The sequence below is a fragment of the Quercus suber genome, unplaced genomic scaffold (genome assembly GCF_002906115.3).
Source record: "Quercus suber isolate HL8 unplaced genomic scaffold, Cork oak 2.0 scaffold_153, whole genome shotgun sequence".
Lineage (NCBI taxonomy): Eukaryota > Viridiplantae > Streptophyta > Magnoliopsida > Fagales > Fagaceae > Quercus > Quercus suber.
Window position 1 is genome coordinate 1,083,096 of NW_027069614.1, and position 23,428 is coordinate 1,106,523.

General features: G+C 35.1%; 2 protein-coding genes and 1 long non-coding RNA gene across 4 annotated transcripts; 1 reads left to right on the forward strand and 2 right to left on the reverse strand.

Annotated features, from left to right (window-relative positions):
- The first annotated feature begins 479 nt into the window (after positions 1-479).
- Positions 480-9,976, forward strand: LOC112007129 (protein GAMETE EXPRESSED 1). Its single transcript, XM_024039431.2, has 7 exons — positions 480-852; positions 7,433-7,980; positions 8,189-8,776; positions 8,901-9,027; positions 9,129-9,315; positions 9,404-9,551; positions 9,642-9,976. Exons 2-7 carry the CDS (start codon positions 7,502-7,504, stop codon positions 9,874-9,876), a joined length of 1,764 nt encoding a protein of 587 aa, XP_023895199.1. The 5' UTR covers positions 480-852; positions 7,433-7,501; the 3' UTR covers positions 9,877-9,976.
- Positions 9,977-11,552: 1,576 nt separating this feature from the next.
- LOC112007130 (putative F-box protein At1g33530) lies at positions 11,553-12,122 on the reverse strand. The gene has a single exon (XM_024039432.2). It carries the CDS (start codon positions 12,120-12,122, stop codon positions 11,553-11,555), a length of 570 nt encoding a protein of 189 aa, XP_023895200.1.
- Positions 12,123-15,562: 3,440 nt separating this feature from the next.
- On the reverse strand, positions 15,563-19,329 carry LOC112015564 (uncharacterized). Of its 2 annotated transcripts, XR_010630406.1 has the most exons (3): positions 19,085-19,329; positions 16,859-17,186; positions 15,563-16,712 (listed from the first exon to the last, which is right to left on the reverse strand). It is a non-coding gene; the product is annotated as an uncharacterized LOC112015564 (long non-coding RNA). The 2 variants fall into 2 exon arrangements; XR_010630405.1 differs by lacking the exon at positions 19,085-19,329 and having other exon boundaries at positions 16,859-18,246.
- Positions 19,330-23,428: the final 4,099 nt, after the last annotated feature.

Sequence of the window (23,428 nt, forward strand, 5' to 3'; positions counted from 1 at the left end):
CTCAAAACAGTGAAAATAAATTAAAAAATATTCACATAATTTGGTAGCCCACAAGAAATTTCCTCTCAATTTTTTTAAGGAAATTGAAGTTTCCAGTAGCCACATAAAAGAAAAGGTGATTATTTGTTTTAACTTATTCAAGTATTTGAAGCCACGTAAACTTGAAGCTTCCCAGTAGCCACATAAAAATTTGAACATAAAAAAGAAAATGGGTAAAATGCAAAACTAACCCTCGAAGTTTCATTAGATTTTATTTCAGTCCTCTAACTTTGCTTTTGTTCATTTCAATCCTCTACCTTTCAAGTTTATTCAATTAAGACTTTTCTACCAACTTTTGTTATATGTTGTGGCTAATGTTTCAATTTTATAAATTTTTCTTCAAAATTTTTAAATTAAAAAAATTCAATTAATGATTGAAAAATATTTTTTAGATTTTTTTTTCCTAAAAATTTTAACAAAAGTTAACAGAAAGACCTTAATTGAATAAATCTGAAACTTAGACGACAGAAATAAACGAAAGTAAAGTTAGAAGACTAAAATGAAATATGAAGAAAGTTAGAGGGTCAAGAGGTCCAATGTAAAGGAATTCCCAGCACTAATTGAAAGAAGAGATGGGGAGCATGGTCTCTCGACCTAAACCATTCTCTCTCTCTCCTCGATATGCACGAGGTGGAGCTTCCTCTCTCTTTCTCCCATGGAGTTTGGTCTTATGAAGATCTAATGTTTTAGTTTCTTGATTTGGGAACTTGGTGCTAGTGGATGGGTTGATCGGCGGTGGGTTTGATGGGTTGATCGACAGTGGGTTTGATATGAGAACTCAATGGTGCTGGGTGAGGTTGACATTGGTGATGGGTATGATTTCCGTTTAATCGTTTTGATATGGTTTTGGTTTCATATGGATTTGATTGGTTTGATTTGGTTTTGGTCTCATATGGGTTTGATGGTTTGATCGATTTTGATTTTTTTTCTTTTTCTTTTTTCATATGGGTTTGATCGGTTTAATTTTAGATTGGTGGCTTCTGTTTTGATTTTGGTTTCACTGTTTTGATATTCTGTTTTGATGGGCTTGCTGGGTTTCAAGAACATGAATAGTCATGTTCTGGGAAGAACATGATGAACACAAAGAACATCTTCTTCCAAAATAATAACAAAAAGAAAAGAAAAGGAAATTAAATTAATTACTTTTTTTTTTTTTTAGTCATAAGTTTAGATTTTATTTCATTTTTTTCTGGCACAGTTTTTTAAAATTAAAATATGACTTGGCATTTTTTAAAAGAGAGAAAAATGCTAACAAAAATTTTTAAATATTATTTTATTAGCCACGTCAGCATCTAACATGCCACATATACACTTTGTCTGTCACATAGGACTTTTCTATTAGTGGGTTGATAGTAGGGACCAAAATAGAAACGATTTTCTGTTTTTAGGGACAGAGGTAGGCGCAAAATCAATTTAGGAACTAAAATGAGAATAAGCCCAAAATGTAGGGACTAAAAGTGTATTTTTGCTAAGAATGTATTATGTATTATCTATTTTGAGTTTGACCGATTTGAATTTGGATGTTATAAATTTATTTTAATTTCATTTATTTAGTTAGCTTTATCTATACTATTATTTAAGAGGCTTCCCCTATTTGGACCGGATTTTTTTTTGTTCCAAAATACCCCTATACCCCTAGGTTTAAGTAGAGACAAAACTAAAGGATAGTCTGGTAAAAATACATTTCTAACTTGCACTAAAACATTACCTATAAAATAGGAACACTCTTCCACTCATCCACTTCTTCAAAGTAACTATACATTTATTTTTTATTTTTTATTTTTTTATACAAGATAGAATTTCTACTCTAGCCTAATCTAAGTGTATATATGTATGAAACTCCCTCCTGGAAACTTGAACTCTGGTCCTTGCCTTTCACACCCCACAAACACTTATACTTGTGAAGTGACCACCGCACCAAAAGTGCACGGTGATAATAGAAAAATAAGTTAAACAACCCACGTTGTTGCTGTTTTTTTCCTTAAAAAAAAAACACCCCATGTGTTTATCCAAAAAAAATTGAGGAGATCAAAACACACACATAGCTAGATTCAAAACCAAGAAAATTCTCTCTGAAGACTGAAATATCTGCCGGTAAGATGAAAAAAATAAATTATCAAACGATTTATATACATGGTATTGACAAAGAAGGTTTCAGTCATCCGCAGTATAAATGTTGCATTGTTCCCATTAATTTTGAAAATATGATTCAGCTTGAAACTTTTAAAGGATAATCCTTATAAGCAGTTGAGTGAAGCAATGTCTATTGTGGGGAAAACTTTTTGGTTCATGTTTTTCTCATAAACGGGAAGCTATAATTATTCGCATGAATGTGGACCCCACGAGCTTGGACTCAATCCATGTGAGATAGATGCTATATATCCGACTACGTACACCAAATACTACCTCCATGAATGATCTACTGGAGTACCGGGGTGACATAGTGTGTTTCTTGAAAACGAGAACATGAAGAGGGGAGGCCAGGACCAGGGGAGGGGAAGGTGAGTCTAAATAAAGTTATAAATGAGATTAAAGCAGAATAATTCCTTAAAAAATATTGAGGTGAAAAGCGCCCGAAACCAAACATGTATTGGGCACTGTTGGGGTTGGCAAGCAGTAGTAATTCACGCTCTTCCATTAGAAGAATGAGTATAAGAGAGGCCTTGTTGTGGCATATCCAGTCCCATGACATTGTAGGGGTCAGGTGCAAGCCAAATGATGATAAGAATTTGTTGGCTTCTTGAATTGAGCAGGTACTAAATCATTTGGCAGTCCTTTCCTTTGTATTGGTGATATTAGGGTAAAGGAAGGACAAGAATCAACAAGTCTGTAGTCCACAAATTTTCAAAAAATATTTCACAATTTTGGAGGTTTAAATTTAGAAATGGTGGGTGATAAAATGATGTTAAAAATGTCAATATGAGAACCAATAAAAACATGCAAACTCAACTGCTGTTAAAAAGTGTTGTCTCAAAGAGAATTAGGTGCCCATGTTGTCTAGGACGCAGAAGGTTCAACTCAAATCCTCCTGACAAATCAATGGCAGGTAGAAGGTTCAACTCAATGGACCAAAATTTTGCACCTGTGTGGGCATACACAATTTTCGCATTTGGCTTTAGGAGAACAACATCACATTCGAAGACAGTCTCTTTGTCTAAATATGAACACCAAGACTGAATTTTGCCCCTGTATAGGCAAGTGCTGCCTTTGAGCCTGGGTCTAAAGGGTGCTTCCATGCTCAACCAATAGATAGATCAGGCGTCCTCTTGTTTGAAAGGTAATAATAAGACCAAGATTCGTCCTTGTATGGATGTATGCAACTTCTTGCTTGTCTCCCCGCTCACTTTAAGGTCACAGGAGGTAAGATAGTACCAATAGATAAGGGGAAGGAGTGCACTCGAGGCTTGTATGAAGCTAGACCTTCATTTACCCTTTATGCCTCATTGTACCTCAATCCTTTGCAAGCTATGTTTTAATCTCAATCATATCCCCACAATGCTCTTTGATAAGCATGGATGAATTGGGATCGTCACTCAGCTTGTTAAGGTCTAGACTGAGTGGTACAAATTGGGCTCCCTCCAGATTTTTCCTGCACAATATGGTTTTGTATTAGTGGAGAAAAACTAGGCCTAAAGTGTGGCATAATGAAAAATGCAAGTGAAATGATAAAATAGTTAGGTTGAGAGTGATATATCCTTCGATTTTGGCTTCTGTTTATCTGCCTTAACTACTAACAGTGGTTTTTGCTCTGATTAGCTTAACTGAACGTTAAGACATGATGAGACACAATGTCCTGTTAGTATTGGTGGACAATCAAATAAGGTATTCCTCTCAGCTAGTATCATCAATTCTTGTTCTATTGTGTTATCGCTAAAATTGGTCTTAGACCTTTAAGCTTTCTTTGCCATTCAAACCTCTGCTTCTTGATTATTGACGCGTTTGATGGACTAATTCCCCTTCCAAAAAAGGTCCTGAGAGCCAAGGTTTGCCCCCAGTGCTCAAGTGGTATATCTGTAGTTCGAAACTTATCAGGGCTTAAGATTACATACCAAAAGTGAAATTGTTCAAATTTAAATACAATGACACAAAATAACCTGTAAAGGAAAGCGATTAGAAAGAGGTAAAGTGGAGCAATGTCTTGTCTTAAAGCTTCCTATGCTGCATTGGTGATCTCTGAATTCACCTAGTTTTGACTGTTCAATTGAGAAGGTTCCCTGATGGACCAGTAAGTCTTGATTTTGCTTTGCCGGTGAGGGTGGTGTGATGTCCAGCTTTCCAATTTTGCAAAAGACCATCACATAGCTCCAACCAACCATCCTTGATACTAGGTCCCAAACTAGTTGTTTGAAACATTGACAAAATCCTCTAATAATTTAAGCAGAAAGAGGGGGGGGGGGGGGGGGGGGGGNCTAATATATATAAAAAAAAAAAAAAAAAAAAAAAAACTATTAGTTATCCAAAAAAACTAAATAGATATATACTTTTTTTTTATAAGTAGATACATCTTTAACTCCCACTAAAACGTTACCTACAAAACAAGACCATTCTCCTGATGGTTTTCAAATTGCTCATTTTTTTTTTTTTTTTTGTAAAAGATAATAATTTGCATCCATTATAATTTGAAATTACTACATTTTCAATCACAAAAATACTTACAGGTGTGATGAGTGGTCTGCGTTTTTGATGAAATAATTTACTCATCACACCCTTAGGTTTTTTGTGATTGAAAAATGAAGTAATCCCAAATTATAATAAATTCAAATTATTAACTTTTACACACACACACACACACACACACACAAAAGCCTTGGAGCATGTGTATTATTACATGAGTGATGATTTAATTAGTCATTAGTTACCATTAGGGGTGGTTGGTCTAGTGGTCATGGGCTCACTCCTAAGAGTTTGGGACCTCAAGTCCCAGGTTCGAATCCCGCAATGAGAAGTACCTAGGAAATAACTACATTCTCTTGGTCCATGCTCACTAGCGTCCTTGTCTGGATCCTCTACTCCACAGGCCTTGCTCCTACAAGCCCAAGCCAAGCAGGTAGAATGTCACTATGGTCACGCCTAAATAGAAGACACCAACTCAAGTAGCCCCCTTTACCCTTTTTTTCTCAACCCCCAAAAAAAAAAAAAAAAAAAAAAGTTATTACTCAAATATATTCATATATATAAAGTATAAAACGTACATTTTGTATATTTATATCTATAATTTTTTTAAATTAGTCTTATAAAGTGTTTGTCGTATCATATTATATAGGATACATTATACACAAAAATAAAAAATCAACTCAAAATACAATTCATATTTTAACAAATGAAAATTTTTATTTTGTATTACAGGAATATACAACAACCCACTCACATGAGTAGACTCCATAAGTTTGGAACTTACCAAGTGAGATGTTATCTAGTGATACAAAATATCACATCATAAATGAGACCATCCACGTTTGACTTTTGGAGCAGCTTCCCAAGGGTCCTCCAGGCCCTAGCAAAATTTTCCTTTAAATAATAATAATAATAATAATAATAGTTTCAAACTTGTGCTCCCCACAAGGTTGTGACTAGTGCATGCATTCACTCTCTCATGGTCATGGACACATATTTTGTAGAAAGAGATAGGTTAATACAATCATACAAATAAATGGAAAAGGGAGAAAGAAATGTAATTGGTGTCTGCGAACCTTTTTTTGGTTTTGGTCTTGTCTGTGAAACATGTTTTTTTTTTTTTTTGGAAATGTATAAGGAAGTGGTCTTGTCCATGAAACATCTTATTAGAAGCCTTAAAAGTGTGGTAACAAACAAACGACATCACATGGGGAAAAGGCAAGGTGCTAGTCCAATTGGATTGGCTTCAAGTCAGGTTCACATCATGGACAAAAGTTAGAGATGTGGCTCTACTTCTTGCCACCTAATTGTGTAGTCTCTCCAAATCAACTTCTTTCTCCCTAACATCCCCACACTTTTAGTCTTCCCTATACCTTAATCTTAGTTTCTTAAAGAGGGGGGGGGGGGGTTGGTGGGGGAGAGTGGGGCAATTAGAAAATGACCAAGTTGTTATCCAAACTAGTGTGGTAAAATCTCCTCCAAGAAGCAATTCACAAGGCCATCTACATGTATTTTTTCTTTTCTTTTCTTTTTTTTTATAATTGACCATCTACATGTATTATTTAAAAAATTAAATGATTCGTTAAAAAGGTTATGTAACTAAAAGCACACATGGATGGTCTTTTCAATCTTCACGTAGGAAGTTGAAGGAATTTTCCTCCAAACAGGCTTGGAGGTAAATGGTGTCCATTAGAAAATGGACACCTCAAGACTTGCATGCCAAAGGAGGTGTATGATTATATGCAAGAAAATGATGGTCAAGAAGATGTGTTTTATATACATGAAATCCTCAATGAACATTGACCGTGGAAGTAGTAGGAGTAAAAATTTTAATGACGTAGTAACTATCCGTGATACAGAGAATTGTAAGAGAACAAGATTTCGCGTGCCAATGCTAATGAATGGTTCTCATAAATTTAGCTGCGTATCGCACGGGACATGGGCTGATAGAGTACAAATAATAAAGGAACTTTAATTTTCATTTAACTAACAAATTGGCTTTTCACATTCTTCAGTCAGTTTTACAAAAATCTTAATCAATGTATCTCTCCTTTTAAAACAAAAACCAAAAAAAAAAAGTTTCATTGTAATTATCCGTTTACTTTGTATGGCATGATGTATGTTTAGAACCCATGATGTTCTGGGATTGATCACATTGTTACACGTATCTCAAATTCATAAACCATGAGAACCTTTTGTTGAATTGTTTATACTGCAAGGTAAAAGATTATTAGACTGACTTGTATTTTTCACTCTTTAACTTCTTCTCTTTTTCTTTTTCTTTTTGGATTACATGGATAGTAAGTAGTGTTTTCTGGGTTTAGCAAAAAGTTGTGTTTTCTGGAGTCTGGATACTAAACTACAATGCGTCAGGAAATCTAAAGACAATCAGGAAAATAATGCAGTAGGTCAAACAATTTTTAGAGATTATACCACGGGGAAGTCTTAAGTTTTTGTGAATTTTGGGGATAATTTTGCATTTTAATTTGTTGAAAACTTTTATTTTATTTTATTTTATTTTGTAGCTGGATTTCAGATGAACTTGCCTATATTCTTTCGTGTCAGCTATCTTGGGATTTTCGGATTAAGCAATTTATTCATTATTTTTCTTTTTCCAACTCTGTGAATCATATTGGGATACTCAAGTTTCCTTTTCTAGCACTTTAAATCTTGTTACTATCTTTATCTTATTCTATAATTATGACACGAACTTACAGCTCTGCAAACTTGTATGCACTGGAAGCATAAATGACATACTTAATTGGAATATATAATGTAGGTTTCACAAAATTGATGATCACTGATCAAGTAAAGGAATAGAAAAAATTTAGCTGAGAAAGAAATCCAAATGGCCCAATACAAGTATGTTATTTTTCTGTTGGTCCTCTCACGACCAAACATTGGTTTGTCATGGTCTTGGTTTCCATCACATGCCGAGAAACAATCTAGTGATGACCCTCCAAAGATTCTAGGAATTTCTGGTGATGTTGTGGCTGAGTTCTCTATGGATGCTCTCAATGATGAGAAAGGAATTGAAAGGGTCAACAATGCTAGAACAAAACTAACTGGCTTAAAATCCTGTTGGTATGATGCATATCAAGGACTTTTTGCCAAGTGCTCTGACATCACTGCTGATGACAATGAAAGGCGGAAGAGATTTGCTTGGGATCTTAGCAATTGCTTTCAGAAAGACTCTGGAAGATCTCCTTTTCCTTCATGCCACATTAGCTCTCCAATGAAGGCATGCCTCGAAAAACTAGATAACAATGCCATTCATACTTACCGTCAATTTTTCCTCGAAACCAATTCTATTTGCCATCAGTTACAGTTAAGTATATTATTTTTTCTTATTTAATTAGCTTCCCATTTTCTTAAATCATCTCAATACAATTTTGGATGAGCCTTGGCATGTGTTGGGAGGGTGAAGTTTTTCTAAGAAGGGACTTGTTGCTATGTAGATAGAAAAAACCAAAAAACGTTATGGGAAATACAAAATCTGATTTGAATTTTGATTTTGTTTTTGTTTTATCTACAGGTCTAATTATTTCAGGCTTCAAACAGAGAAATTGGTAAATCAATTAGTAAAATCGGCTAACTATGCTGAAGAAAAATTAGAAGCCATTGAAGAGAAATCGGAGAATCTGTTGCAGGGCTCAAAAGATATCCATGACTCTTTAAGTAAAATCGATCAACAAACTCAACAAGTGGCTCAAACTTCTAAGAATGTCAGCAATCAGATCAATGGAGTATTGAAGCAGTCAGAATTAGTTTTTGAGCAATCTGAGAAGATTGCAGCTTCTCAATTGGAATTGCAGAAAGGGCAAGAAAAGATGAAGGCAAAGTTGGAAGAAGGGATGACAATGATTCATGAGTATCACAATAAACTTGGTATGGAAATACACAATCTACAAAATGAGACTGGTGAAATAGAGAAGAAGATAAGCAAAGTGGGAGATGCAATGTATTCGAAGATGAGTAATCTGCAAAGCAAAGCTGATGATATTGGGAATATAGCTGGAATCTCCTTAGATAAGCAAAAACAACTTCAAGAGGGGCAATTTGAAGCACTTCAAGGGCTTCAGCTGCTGTCCAAATTTCAGTCCCAAGCACTAGAAGAGAGCAGGTAGTATGGGCAGTAGAGCCATGTAGATAAATTTATATTTAGTATGGGCAGTAGCGCCATGTAGATAAATTTATATTTCATATGTGTAATTTATCTAATGAGTCATTTGATATGAAATCTGCAGGGGTATCTTGCAAGAGTTAGCTAAATTTGGCCGTGAACAGCAAGAAGAGCTTGTTCAGCAACAGGAACAGCTTCAACGATCCCATGACCATCTGTTTGAAAACTCAAAGTCTATATTGGCAGCTCAGGTGTGTTTTTTATTTAACTTGCATCTTTCAAGTAATCCAGTCACCTGTGTAAGTCCTCAAATTGGTTTCTCATCCTGAAAATTCAATTTGGTGCTATGCAGGAAGCTTTTGAACAAAAGCAAGCAACAATGTTTCTTGCTTTAGATAAGCTGTTCGCCTTGCACAATGCCTTACTGCTCGAATCACGATTAATCAAAGCTGCCTTTATGTACTCGATATCAATATTTATACTCTACATGCTCACCAGTACAAAGCCAACATACAACGTCAGACCTCAGCTTTATATTGGTAGGTGTATTTGCCTCTGTACTCTAAAATATGTATAGAAGCATATTTTTCTTACAAGAGCTGGAATGTAAATGAATTTTTCTCACAGGTCTATGTGCTACATTCTTAATTGAATTTGCTATACTTCGATTTGTGCCAAAGGCTATTGACCAACAAACATGGATGATCAATCAAGTTAGATCGTTCTTCGTGATTCTTGCTTCTGTACAGATTATACATGCCATTATTACATACAGGTTTGTAAAAAAAGATTTGATATAAGTAAAACTTAGGTTGATCCAATTTTTTATTCTACATATAAAGGAAGCACCTTCACCAAATTTCAGGGACTTTGAGAGATTGAATTATGAGATGCTACAAGATCTGATCAACAAGGTTAAGTCTTGGGATACAGATAGCGATGTAGACTGGTCTCAGTGGATAGACACGGAGATACCGGATGGCATAGATAATCTCAAGGATCCTGACTATATGCCTTCAAAAGAAAAAGATACTGGAGAGAATTCAAATGTTACCTCTTTAGCTACTAGAAAATACAATCTTCGTGGCCGCTGTCATTGATTTTTTTCTCCCTCTGGTGACAAATAAATTCAAACAAGAATTCAATAGCAGTGCCCATTCTAGTACCCTTGGGAAGAATTTGGATGTATTGGAGCTAAATATCAGGCTAAATTAGGGTACTTAAAAAAAACACCTATTACTGAATTATATAGTTATAAATGAAATTTAACTATATGATTCACGTTAGGGGTTTTTCTTTGTTCAAATAAGTTAGTTATAAATTTCCAAATGCAGAAAATATTAGTATCTAGAAACCTCTTCCATTCCCAGGTACTGTGTTCTGTTTTCTGCAGAAATTTAATGATCTGTTTGTCAATTATACACAAGCTTAAACATTAGCTAACAAATTGAAAGTTTGAAACTATGGATACTTATTGCTAAAAATGAATCCTTTCAGAGTTCAAGAACTGTAATTTAATTTCCTATGTTGCTGAAATATTATAATTGAAACATACCTGTTTTTTTCCAAAGCAGCTGTTAGAAATAGCAACTCTGGTCTAATTTTCTAAATATCCCGCTTCAATCACAGTTTTAACACATCTCCATGACACTAATTTCTAGAACGTTTTTAATTTATGAAAGGGGATAAAATTCCATAACATCAAGAATTCTGGAAAATATGCCTGTTTCGATCATAATTAAATGAAAAATCAGCAATACAACCTAACATTGAGAAGAAACATTACCATGAAAGGGACCCAAAACCTTTCATAAGTTAGGTAGTCAGAACAATTCATGACTTCAACTTATTCAAAGCCTAAACAACACAAGCATTGATACTAAACTTTAAATCTAAAGTTCACTCTCCCTGGTTTGGATTGATTACTTTCTCTTTTTTTGATATTTCAATAGTTGGGGGAGAGGGGATTGGAAACCTAGTTGTCTCTGTCAGAAACACTGGGAGGTGCCAATCAATTGAGCTATGAGACTCTTGGCAATTGATTACTTTCTTCGTGATATATCTCAGAGTATAACAGAGGTCACAGGCGGGCAGATTTGCTGTACCACCCAGTGGATGATATTGCTATTTAATTTGAATCAAATCCAAATAATGAGAAACAAAGCAAAACCAAAAACTGATAGGATTTGGGCCATTCTTGAAGCAGAACAAAATCTTATTATTAGAATGGGGATACAAAAGATGTTTTACTTTATACTCATAAATCAACCTTAAAATAGGACCTAATTTTAAATAAAACTATACAGGAACATAGTTCTGCACAAACTATCAATAAATATAGCCTATAGAATTGTTGGAGCAAAATTTTGAACTGACCCATTTGAAGATTCACTTTGACTTGACTCTTGACATATAGATCCCTCACAGTCTTCCTTTACAATGTCTCTTAGTGAACCAAAATTTGCAACGTAAGTGACAGCTTCCAAGACTGACGAAACTCCTTTTATCTTAATGTTGCCAAATTTCTTCCTCCTTGGATCATACAACTCCAAAGTCTCATCATCATGTAAGATCAAAACGTTTCCGTCCTTCAAAATCATCATCGGTCTAATTTCCCAAAATAATATTCTATCAGGTGAGTTTCTAGCTATAACAAATTCCTTAGTCCATGACTCCTCTACTCCATATATCTTCATCATCCAGACATCGAGATTGGTGACATTAAAATAGTTGTCACGTTAACATATATAGAGAGAACCTCCCAAAACTCCCAACATCATCCCTCCCCGGATCGGTCATCAAAGTTCAGAGGCGGCAAAATGGGCCTCCCTTTTTCACTATCAATGTCAAAAGCACATATTAACTCCGAGCTCATAGGAATTTCATAACCAGCAATCCAGTGAATAGCACCATTGAGTGGAACTCCGAAGTATTCTGTATTGACTGGGAACGGGATGTTTGATATGTTCCTCCGCTTGTTAGTTCCAAGAGTGAAAATTTCACACAATGATTGAGACAGCTTCTTAGTAACTCGTATCACTTTGTATTTGTATTGGTTAGTTTCTTGACTAAAACCAAACCCATATACCGCCTGAACTGATTTGATGTGCAGTCTTTCCTTCCTGAGTTTTTGAGGTGTGTGAACGTATTCACCAGTCATGGGGTTGACAATATACAAACTTTTCGTCGATTCTAAGTCGTAAAAGCAAAGCAAGCCATTACAAGAGCCCACAAGTTTCAAGCGAGAACAGTTTGAAAGGTTTGCATCAGGGCCGGCCCTAGGCTTAGGCCCATTAGGCCATTGCCTAGGGCCCCTTACTAGAGAAGGCCCCAAATTTGGGGCCATTTTTTTTTTTTTTATATATATATATTTTTATAAAGACTTGTAAAATCTTTACAATTTTTTTAACTATTAAAAAAAGCTTAAAGAATTAAGTAATGTTAGAAATAGAGATAAGACAAATTTAAATAAATAGGTCTTACAAATAGATGTGTTACTAATCACAAGTAATTCAAATAAGAAAATGTTAAAAATACTATAAATTTTACTACATAACTTTTATTTATTTAATTATTTTTATACAAAATAATAATTCACTCTAACATAATATAAGTGTATATATGTATGAAACTCTCTTCTAGAAACTTAAATCTCAACTATTGCCCTCCACAACCCACAAGAACTTATACTTGTAGAGTGATCACTGCACTAAAGGTGCGTAATGGTCTCCATAATTTTTATAATTTAATGTGACAATAAAAAAATCATATTAAAAAGTAAAATGAATGGATTTTTTTTTTTTAAAAAAAATTATTATATAAAATGCTAGTTAAATATTATCTAAGTGATAACCTAAAGGCCCCATTTTGAAGATTTCGCCTTAGGTCTCTGAAACGCTTGGGTTGGCCCTGGTTTGCATTTTTGTAGTTAAACTTCATGACATTTTCATGACCTGATTCAAGCTCAACCAAGTGAATATCGTTCTTGCCTCCCTCTTTTGGGCTGCTTAACACAAGGGTGTCACGTAGTTTCAAACTTTGCAGAACTTCAGAGTCTTGGCCTAAAAGCAAGTGGTGCCATGCTTTGCATACCTGTCTGAACTGAAAGATTTTCTTCATAGGGAGCTGGGAGAGTATGTCACTGGTTAGGGCATAGGGAAGCACCGACATTGACCAACTAGGGTTTTCTCTCGTTGTCAAGGCTTGCCCTTGCCCTTGCCCTGCGACTTTTACGGCCTTTCATGGTGAAGGCTAGCTGACAGTTCTATCAAGGATTACTTCAAAACTCAATTAAGATAAAATCTAAAACCTAAAACGTTTAAATATAAGATAAATTTAGATAACAAAGTCTTAGTTGGAGTAAACTATTTGTACGAATCATAGCTAGGTTTCCTACATGCAGTAGAGTTTTATGTAGAGTAAATTATTGGTAATAAAGTTTAATATAAGGTAAATTATTTTGATGGTTAATGAAAGTGTTCATTTGTCATATAAAAAAAAGAGATAGTCACTTATTAATACAATCATAACAACTTTTAAGACCCAACTTTTATCATATAGTATATCAATAAATTTAATATATATATATATATATATTTGAAGTATGAAAAAGCTTTTTTGAAATCATATGAAAAAAAAATTAAATTAAATTAAAAATTATATAATAATAAAAAAATACTTTATGTTAAAGCTAAATGAACCAACATTTTATTAAAAATAAAAACCAAATATAGATTATAAAATAATAATATAAACCAAAATTAGAAATTAAAAATCTTTTTAGATATATCTTGAAAAGTTTGTCTTTAGTCCTCAACAAAATTGCAAACATATTAAGAAGTATTTCTATGAAGACCTTGTTTCTATACGCCTATAACAAAGTGCCATGTAGCTTTGTCAAATTTGTCACATGTAATTAAGCAAGAATTTAGACAAAAAGGCTATACAAGAACGAACTTTATACGTTTACAAAAATAGAACCTAACCCAAGTTTTGTGAACCAAATGTATATTTGTGGGGAAAAAAAGGACTTACCTATGACCTTTAATGGCTGATTGGGTACTTCTTTTAGATTTTAGTTCTAAAATATGTTTTTGGCACTCTGAATGTTGTCATAAAATGATCAATATGGTTAGCAGTGATTTCTAAGACATTCGTAATGATCGATTTTCTATGATAGGATGTTCTTTCCTAAAAAGTAGCAGATCCCCAAACTAAATCATTGGTTTATAATAGGAAAGTGTCTAACAAGTGATAGTTGATTAACAACATGTATTTAAAACAAGAAATTGCCTTGTCAGTATATTTCTCGTCAGCACTGTTGGACGATGAACGTTCCTGTTAAAGAGAAAACACCAAGTAATGAATTCACCGTATAGAGTATAGAGTAATATTGAGTGTGGCCCTCCAATTCTTTAATGATGATAAAAGACAATGTGTAAGGACAGATTACAATACAATATTGTCAAGAATCTTGTAACTCAACTGAAATCTCCTGCCATTTCTAATAGAAACATTTAGAGTTCAAATCTCCTTTCTTCCATTGTGTATTGAATTATCCACAAAAAAAAAAAAAAACAAAAACAAAACAAAACAAAAAAAACAAAAACAAAAACAAAAAACAAAAAACAAAAACAAAAGCAAAAAAAAAAAAATGCAATATCAAAAAACAAAGTGATTTTCCTAAAAAAAAAATAAAAAAAAAAAAAAAAACAAAGTAATCTTATCTAAGGTGTCTCTAGCATGTCACACAAGAAGACAATATGATCTTATCTAATGTGATCTTTTAGGATAGATAATATGACCATCTTCGATAACAATGTTTCAAATTTTTTTAAGGAATCAAAACATCCAATGTTCAATTTTTTTTTTCTTTGTAATCATTTGTATAATATTTTCTAATAGAATTTTATAAATCATGTGATGAAACTAAAGTTTTCTCTTCCACCCATTGTTCACATTGGTTGATCCGGTTCTCCAACACATTACAAAAGGATTGAGCAACTATTCATAATAATAACCGTTACATTCAGTTTCAGATTATGATAACGGCAATTCCCTTCTTCCTCTTCCTCTAATAAGGCCACTAAACTATCTATTTCATTTCATAAACTTACCATTCACTCCCTAAAACACGCACACTATGGCACATTATGCAACTTCTCTCCAACCCTTACTACTACTACCACTTCTAATACTAATTCTCCCATTGCTAACTTTCTTATCAAGGCTAGCTTTTGATGATAACCCATTAAAAACCGGCTTCCGGGTTAGCCTAAGGGTGAGCTTGGTTCAGCTTTTTGTAAAAGTGCATAATGAAAAAGTGAAGTCTTCAAAAAGTGCATAATGAAAAAGTAGAGTTTCAAAAAGCTGAATGTTTGGTAAAACCTATTAAAAAGTGCTTTTTGAAAAAGCTGAATATTTGGCTAGCACTTATAAACGTGGCAGTTTGAGAAGTAAATTACCAAAAAGGTCAATATATATAAGGGAGTTTATTTCATACTTTTTTTTTTTTTTTTTTGGGATGTGAGTTTATTTCATACTTATTAAATCAACTACCAATCATCACCTTTGTTGATAGTTTCTATGAAGTTGGTGTTTATCTTTAACTGGACAATTACTAAAAGTAGCCATAATTTAGCAATTACAAATATTTAATGCAGAATTAAAATATAAAAATTCTCACAGCAGCCAAGGTTGAACTAAAAAACAGTAAATGGAAAATAAGCAAACAGTGTTTGGATATACTTTAAACTAGCAGTGTTTAAAACCATAAAAACAAGCCAATAAGCCTTATCATAAAAAACCTTGATCTCATTCATGAATCCTCCAGTATAAAGCAAAGTGTGCTTGACAAGTGCAAATAGTAAAAAAGAAAAAAAGAGATGACTGAAATGTCGCTACAATCATTGCAACTGTAAACCTTTACAATACTCAAAGTTGTCCACCTTTACAATACTCAAAGTTGTCCTGTAACTAGACCATAATGCAATTTCAAGCCAAGTATCTACTGTAGTATTCCTTTGCTGAAGCACTGAAAAACTTGAGTGCTGTTATATTGAAATGCAGAAAAAAATTGTAAAAAACTTAGGAGTCCATCACACTCCAGACAGACATAAGTGTCCGAGGAAAACTCAAAGAAACCCTTTCTCAAGTATTATTCATATCTATACATAAATTCTATATATATATATATATATGACAACCAACTCCTTACTGATGCATAGGTTGCCTTACACTTTCATGCTAGGCTTACTATCTAATACATTAAGGAACATAAACTAAAGCATTTATCACCATGTTATTACATCAACAGAGACCCCCACATCAATACTAAGCTTTGCCATCAACAATAATCCTCATATTTAAATTTATATGGTAAATTAAACACTACATTCCTCGTTACCTTTCAATCGTCAGTTCCAAAAACAAATCTCAACGTTTTTAATTCAATCAGATCACTATTAATAAAAACCCCATGATCACCCTGACAACAACTACATATTTTCTTTTTTCTACTCTGATTTTCAGACCCCAAACCCAAACTTTTGTCTTTTTTCTATTAGAATTATGAGCTACAAGTCTACAAACCATTCATAGCAAGATTCAAACCACTGTAAATCCCAATCAACAAAAACAAAACTAAACAAGTAAAGGAACAATACCCATTAATCTATAACAGTAAATCTCTTCTGGGTTGCCAAGAAAACAAATCAAACACTTGGTAAAAAAAGCATGTACCCACAAATTTTTTCAGTACCCGGCAAGAAAACAAATAGATCATTAGCAAGAACAAAGCATGCAAGATCTGAAAATTTTTTTCCCACACTCGGTAAATATATATATATATATATATATATTTCAGATCAGTGTTGGTACCTGGTGGTTTTTGGTAGCAGATCAGTGTTGCTTGGTGTTTTGTTGATCAAATCTCTACCTTCAAAATGTATTTCTCAGATCAGATTAGACGGAAATAAAATTTTAAAAAAAAATAATAATAATACAGATCAGTGCGCGTTGAAGAAGACGAAAGAAAGAAGAAGAGGAAGAAGATTCAATGGATGACAGAGCAGAGAGACTTACCACGGAGAGGGCAGAGCAGAGAGAAGAGATGAGAGGCGTGAGAGTGAGCTTCAGGGCAAAGAGAGAGCAGAGAGATGAGATGAGAAGCGTGAGAGTGAGCTTCAGGCGTGAGAACTGAGGACTTTTTATCTCAAGGGTAATTTGGTAATTGTAGGAAGAGCCCTACGGATAGTTGGAACGCGCATGGACTTTTTGCTTTATGGACCTCCAGAGCTCCATAAGGAAAGCGTTCTCAGCCTTGGCCCAAAACGCAACTTTTTCCAAAAAGTTGCATTTTGGGCAACACACAATAACACACATTGATGCTGGCCTAAAAAATCTCACAAAACTGCAACTCATCCAACAAGCCATAATCAACCAGGTGAAACCCCGGCTTGAGAAGCTTAGTGCAATCACAAAAAAAGGTCGAATTGACTGTAAAGAAAAGGACATAGAAATTGCTTTTTATCTCCAACTTTTTACCTTTTCCTTCAAATCTCATAAGAGATTTGAAGGAAAAGGTAAAAAGCAGAAAAAAAAAAAAAAAAAAAAAAAATCTCTTATTTCTGAGTCCTTTTCTCTACTGTCAATGCAACTTTTGTAGACATAGAAGCTTTTTCTGTTTTTCGTTGCAAAAACTGACATGTAATAAAAAAAAGAAAGTATGAAATAACAGTGAAAGCCCTGCACCTAAGCACATTAAAGGTAACACACAATGATGATAAAAACGACAGCCAACTATACACAGGCAACTTTGTTACACAAATATCTGCTTTTTTATTATATTTAATATCTTCAATTTATATTGTTTTGATTTTTTAAGCAATCAACTAGAGAGAAATTACCTAGTTTCAGTATGCTGCACTCAATGATAATGTGGTTACCAAAACGGTTCTTGGACTGCAAATTAATAATGGAGAAAAATCTCTTTCTAGGAAAGAATATGTATGTATAGTTATCAATCTATGTATACATACATAGATTGATACATGTATGTATAGTTACACTCTACCATATCCATGACCAGACCCTAAGAAAGATGGGATCTAAGAGGCCCACAAACACAGTTCAACAGTAGATTGAACCAATAAAGTATGTTGAGAGAATACTTACAACAGTAGATGGTATTTCTCTTGTGCAGTCTCTGCAGGCAATAATCAACTCATGCTTAACAAAGACAATGGAATTGACCAAGCAAACAAAAAACTAAGAATAAGTCCTAACAAGGAGCCCTTTTTTTATTGGTAACTTATATATGCACCCAGTGATCTTGAACCCAATATTATCAATGGAGGAAGTACCATTTGAACTAGTGCTCAATAGCAAGCTCTAACAAGGAACATGATTGCCAACTAATTGCATTAGAAAAACTATTATAAAATACATCACATCAACATTCAGTGCATATATTTTTTCCAGGGATGAAAGAAACTAATATAATATTAAATATCTAACTTTTGATAAAAAGTAGTTTGATGCAGCACAGAATTCTCAAAGGGAGTTGAGAATAAAAAAACAAATAAATAAACTTAAGAATAAGCACCAAGCATTGAATGATAGGAACTTGTGATTGTGAATAAGCATCAAGCGCTGGAAGAAAACTAGCAACCGATATTAATCGGTTATCAATTGTCTACAATAGGAAGTGTGTCTAGGGGCATTTAATAGGCTGTCTCAAGTACATCCAACGGGAAAAGAAAATAAACTTTTCATAATGAGATACATAAAACCTTTGTACATCCAACATGGGGAGGGGGGAAATTGCCACTAAGCTTCAAGGCCCTCGACCTTTGTATATTATTTTCTCCCTTTCTCTTCTCTCTTTTCTTCTTCTCATTCTAAACCCTAGATCCATAAATCTTCTAACTCTACATCCATTACTAGCACACAGACAACCTAATTTGGTGCTCACACCAACTATATCTAGATGGTGAGCCAAAGGTTTTGATGTTGACAACAGTGGGAGTGATTTACAATGGTGATGGGTTTAGGTAGAAGACTAGAATCTGATGGGACATTTGCAGTTGGGCTCACGGTGGTTCGATTGGGTGGCTCTTTAATCCCAAATCCCACTACTAACTGCACAACCAAAACCCAGAAAATGTCAAAATCCAGTGAACTTTCTCAACTTCCACAGAGAACCCAAATCACAAAACCATTAAAATCAAAATCAAAATCAAAATACCAAACAAGAAGAAGAAGAAGCTGACTCCCACACTCAATGAGTCACCAACAGCAGTAACTCACCTCGTCTTGAGCCCAAGCGCCTTCTTTACTCAGACCCAGATCGTTGATTTGGTGTGGCAGTGGTGAGAAAGAGCTCAAATGTTCTCAAGAGAGAGATTAGCGGGACCGAGATCGTGAGGGCCATCAAGAAGAAGATCTCTTCTGGGACTAGGAGTAACAACAATGGCGTGAAACTGAGTCCGAGTGAGATGAGAGGGAGAGGCTAGGAATGGCAACGGGTCGGGTTCGGGCCGGGTTTTTTCATACTCGGACCCGACCCACGGGGTAAGATCCGTGATCCAGACCCGGCCCGTTTATGATACCGGATTTTTTTGGGGCCCGGACCCGTCCCAACAGGTCCCGCGGGCCCCGTTTAGGAATTGGGCCCAATTCATGGCTCAACCAAAAAAAAAAAAATTTAAGCCCAGTTTTTTTTTTTTTTTTTTTTTTTGGAATAGAAATTTGTATGTCAATAACACAGGAAAAGGAGTAGAAACAGAGGCCAAAAGCTAATTAAAACAACTTAGGCCAGATTGACATAAGTGAACTAATATATTTGGTTGCTCATAATATATATTATGTTATGTGGTTTTGAGAATCAGGGGAAATAAAGAAGATAAAAGAGACGCACAGATTGTCCAATAAGATCATGAAACTTTGTATCAAACCTATAAGCGTAGAGCACTACTTCGACGGAGGGAGGGACCCTTGGCTAACTAGATATGATGAAGATGAAGACTTAAGTTTTATTAATTCTGATAGTAATGTTTCGAAGTCGAAGGATCATATACAGCCACCCATACTGTCTGCAGCGAAAAACGGAATCATAGAAATGGTTGAGCAAATACTACGCAAGTTTCCAATGGCTATCCTTGACGAAACGTGCGACGGAAAAAATATAGTAATGCTGGCATCCAACTAACTCAGTGACTAAGGGAGTGTGGGAAGGTCGGAGTCCGTGACTGAATCAGTGACTGAGGCATGACTGACTCAGTGACCGTCGGACTGAGCTGAGGGAGAGGGAAGGTCGGACTGAGGGAGGGTCAGACTGAGGCGTGAGGGAGGGAGGAGTGTGGGAGTGAGCTGAAATGAGGGAGAGGGACTGTCGGACTGAGGCGTGAGGGAGGGAGGAGTGTGGGACTGAGTGAGCTGAAATGAGTGAAGGACTGAAGGCTGCAGCGGCTGCTGAAGAGTGAACTGAAGAAATGAGGAATGAGTTAGGTTAGATTATAGGTATATATATATATATAGGGTATTTTGGTAATTTTAGGAAACCGGGTTTTTAATCGGGCCGGGTCTCGGGTCGGGTTTGGGTTTTTTTAATAAAACCCGGACCCGACCTGGATCTGCTTCGGGTTTTTTTTTTAAAACCCATACCCAACCCTATTCCTAATCAGACCAGGTAAAACCCGGCCCATTAGGGTCGGGCCGGGTCGGGTACCCGCGAGTCAGGCAAAAATTGCCATCCCTAGTCGCCACCAACCAAGAACCAACAACCACCACTACAACCACCGCCACAACAACAACCACCGTTACAACCACCGCCACAAACTACAACCACAATCATCGGATCCTCCAACAAATTCCAAATCCAAAAACCACAACAAATGAGAAAAAAAAAAAAACTCAAAATCTTCAACAAAACTCCACCATACACAGTATAGCCGGCCACCACCATATCCAAGCACAGCCCATAATCACAATCACATGGAATCCACAACTGAAGGAAAAAAGAAAAAAAAGAGGTAGACCAGAATAGATCTCTCCACGGCGACGGCCTTAGTGGTGAGGCTGAACTCCAGGGCGAGGCCAAACTCCACGGCGGCGGGCTGTGAGAGGGATAGGGAGGCCAAAAAAAAAAAAAGACAGAGAGGGAGAGTGACAAGGAAAAAAAAAAAAAAAAGAGAATATATATATATATATATTATAAAAAAAAAAAAGTTAGGTTGAAGTTACGCCTTGTTACTAAGTTATATCACTCAATAACTTGTTATTAAATTCATATTTTAAGAATCCCACTATTGAATTACATGCTCTATATGTGCTTAACATGCATGCCAATTTTCATGCGAATCGGATGTTATTTAGCTTGTGATCCATAAACTCATCTTTTATGAATTATTTTAAACAACAAAAACTTAAATTTATACAATTGATTAATAACATAACTATTAATCTTTGATCACCATGAAATTTTGCAAGCATGGAGAGTATATGAATATAATGTAATCCAACGGTAGATTTGTCAAAATTCGCATCTAATAATAAGTTATTAAGTGGTGTAATATCGCTTAGAATTACACCAGGTATAACTTGAACCCAACTCATATATATATATATATATTACTATATTACTATATTAGTAATTTAGGATATAAGTATATAACTGGGTTGGTTCCGAGTCCGAGTCCGAGTCCGAGTTCGAGTTCGGAATCGGGATCGGGCCGGGTTTTAATAAAATCCAGACCTGACCCAGACCCGTTTCGGGTTTTTTTTAAAAACCCAAACCCAACCCTATTCTTTATCGGACAAAGTAAAATCTGACCCATTAAGGTCGGGCCAGACCGGATACCTGCAGATTGGGTAGAAATTGCCATCCCTAGTTGATTGAAGGGTGACAATTTGAGGAGGTTTTGGCTTTGTCATTTAGGGACTAGTTTTTGTTGATTGGATATAGGTTTGCTTTGACACCAAAACTAATACAAGACAATGAACTCAAAAACGAGACTTGTGATTGTAAAAAAATGGATAAAACCTATGAATCAACACTTATTGTTTGCAAAATTGGAAAAAAATAATTAGAATAGAAAAGAAAGAATAAACCTAAGAATTAGCAACTAGGATTGCTTGGAATTAGTACCAAGTACCAACCATGAGAGAATGACAAGAACCCATTAATTAACATATAGACTTTCTTGGAATCAATACCAATCACTAAAAGAAAATTTCCAACTCAAATTTCATTCATCCATGGTCAACTGTCTACCATAGTCAGCCCAAAAGACTTTTAATAGGCTCTCCAAATTTCATCCAACATAAAAGGAAAATAAACTCAAAATGAGACTGCGTAAGATATGGAAATAAAAACCAAATCAAAACCCTCTAATAGCATCAATTAACATCAATCACAATCAATCAAGTCCAATAAAATCACCTAGCATTAATAGGTCCAATTTGGTATCCACGCCATAGTTAGTGTGTAATTCCCTCTATAATAGACCTGTTGTGTTTTAAACACCTACTAATTGCAAGTTAATAAGTATTCCTCGTGATGGGGATGAGGTTCTAAGAGGGAATAGCTATCAAATCAATGAATTGAGGCTTCAAAGCAAGAAGATTTTCCAATAAAGAGAGTTCCCAAAAACTAAAGTTTTTAACATTCTAACAGCCATTCAACAATATCTAGATAAATCCCCAAGATTAGATGTGGCATTAAGCTGACAAGCCACATGCCACAAACCATATTTTTATATAAATCTCGACCAGAAAGAGGTCTTTTGAAAAAAATAAATTAATTGTAGAATTTATGTTGCATAATATTAGACAAAAGCATGGTTTTTTTTTTTTTTTTTTTTTTTTTTTTTTAAGTTTATGTATGGTGGTAAAATGTAAGGTCACATGTTGCAATTCAAGAAAATTAATGCACTTCTGCCATTCTTCTAAGTAGACATACCCTTAACCCAAGACTTCACCCTAAACCTAGCACTTGCAAAAAGGGTGTCAATTGAGATAGAGCAGAACTTATTAATCTATTACCTTGGTAAAATGAGAAAAAGGAAAAAAAAAAAAAATCTTACCAAACACCTCTCATATAAATTTTCCTTTTTTCTTTTACCTTAATATAAATTTCGAGAAGTGTTATGTCAATAACCGGGGGGGGGGGGGGAAGGCCCAATCTAACGTAGTAGGCCTAGAGCCCCATGTGAGGATTACTGTGCGTCCGAAGAGAAGGAGGTGGTAAGGGCAAGACCCATCTGGAAGAAGGATCCCCAGAAAAGAAAGATGGTTACAATCCGAGGAGATCGCCGTCCGTCCGAAGAGATTTTATTCCTCGGACGTGAATAGTACGGATCAATCAAACGTATAGACAGTCAAAATGATCTTCCGAGCATTCCTACTGATCAAGATAAGCTCTGAGTATATCTGGAGACGATAAGAATGAGGAAATATCTAAAGGAAAAGCTGTTACCACCATATTTAAGACACTACAGCAACTTTTCTGGCCGCATTTATGTGGAGAAGACCCCTGAACAGTGTAACCTCACCTACCGCCACTCACAAAGAGCCAGAGGAGATACTTGACGTAACATATACTCAAGTAGGTTCACAGATGAAGTACAAGTGGACGATGGAGATGATGGGAAA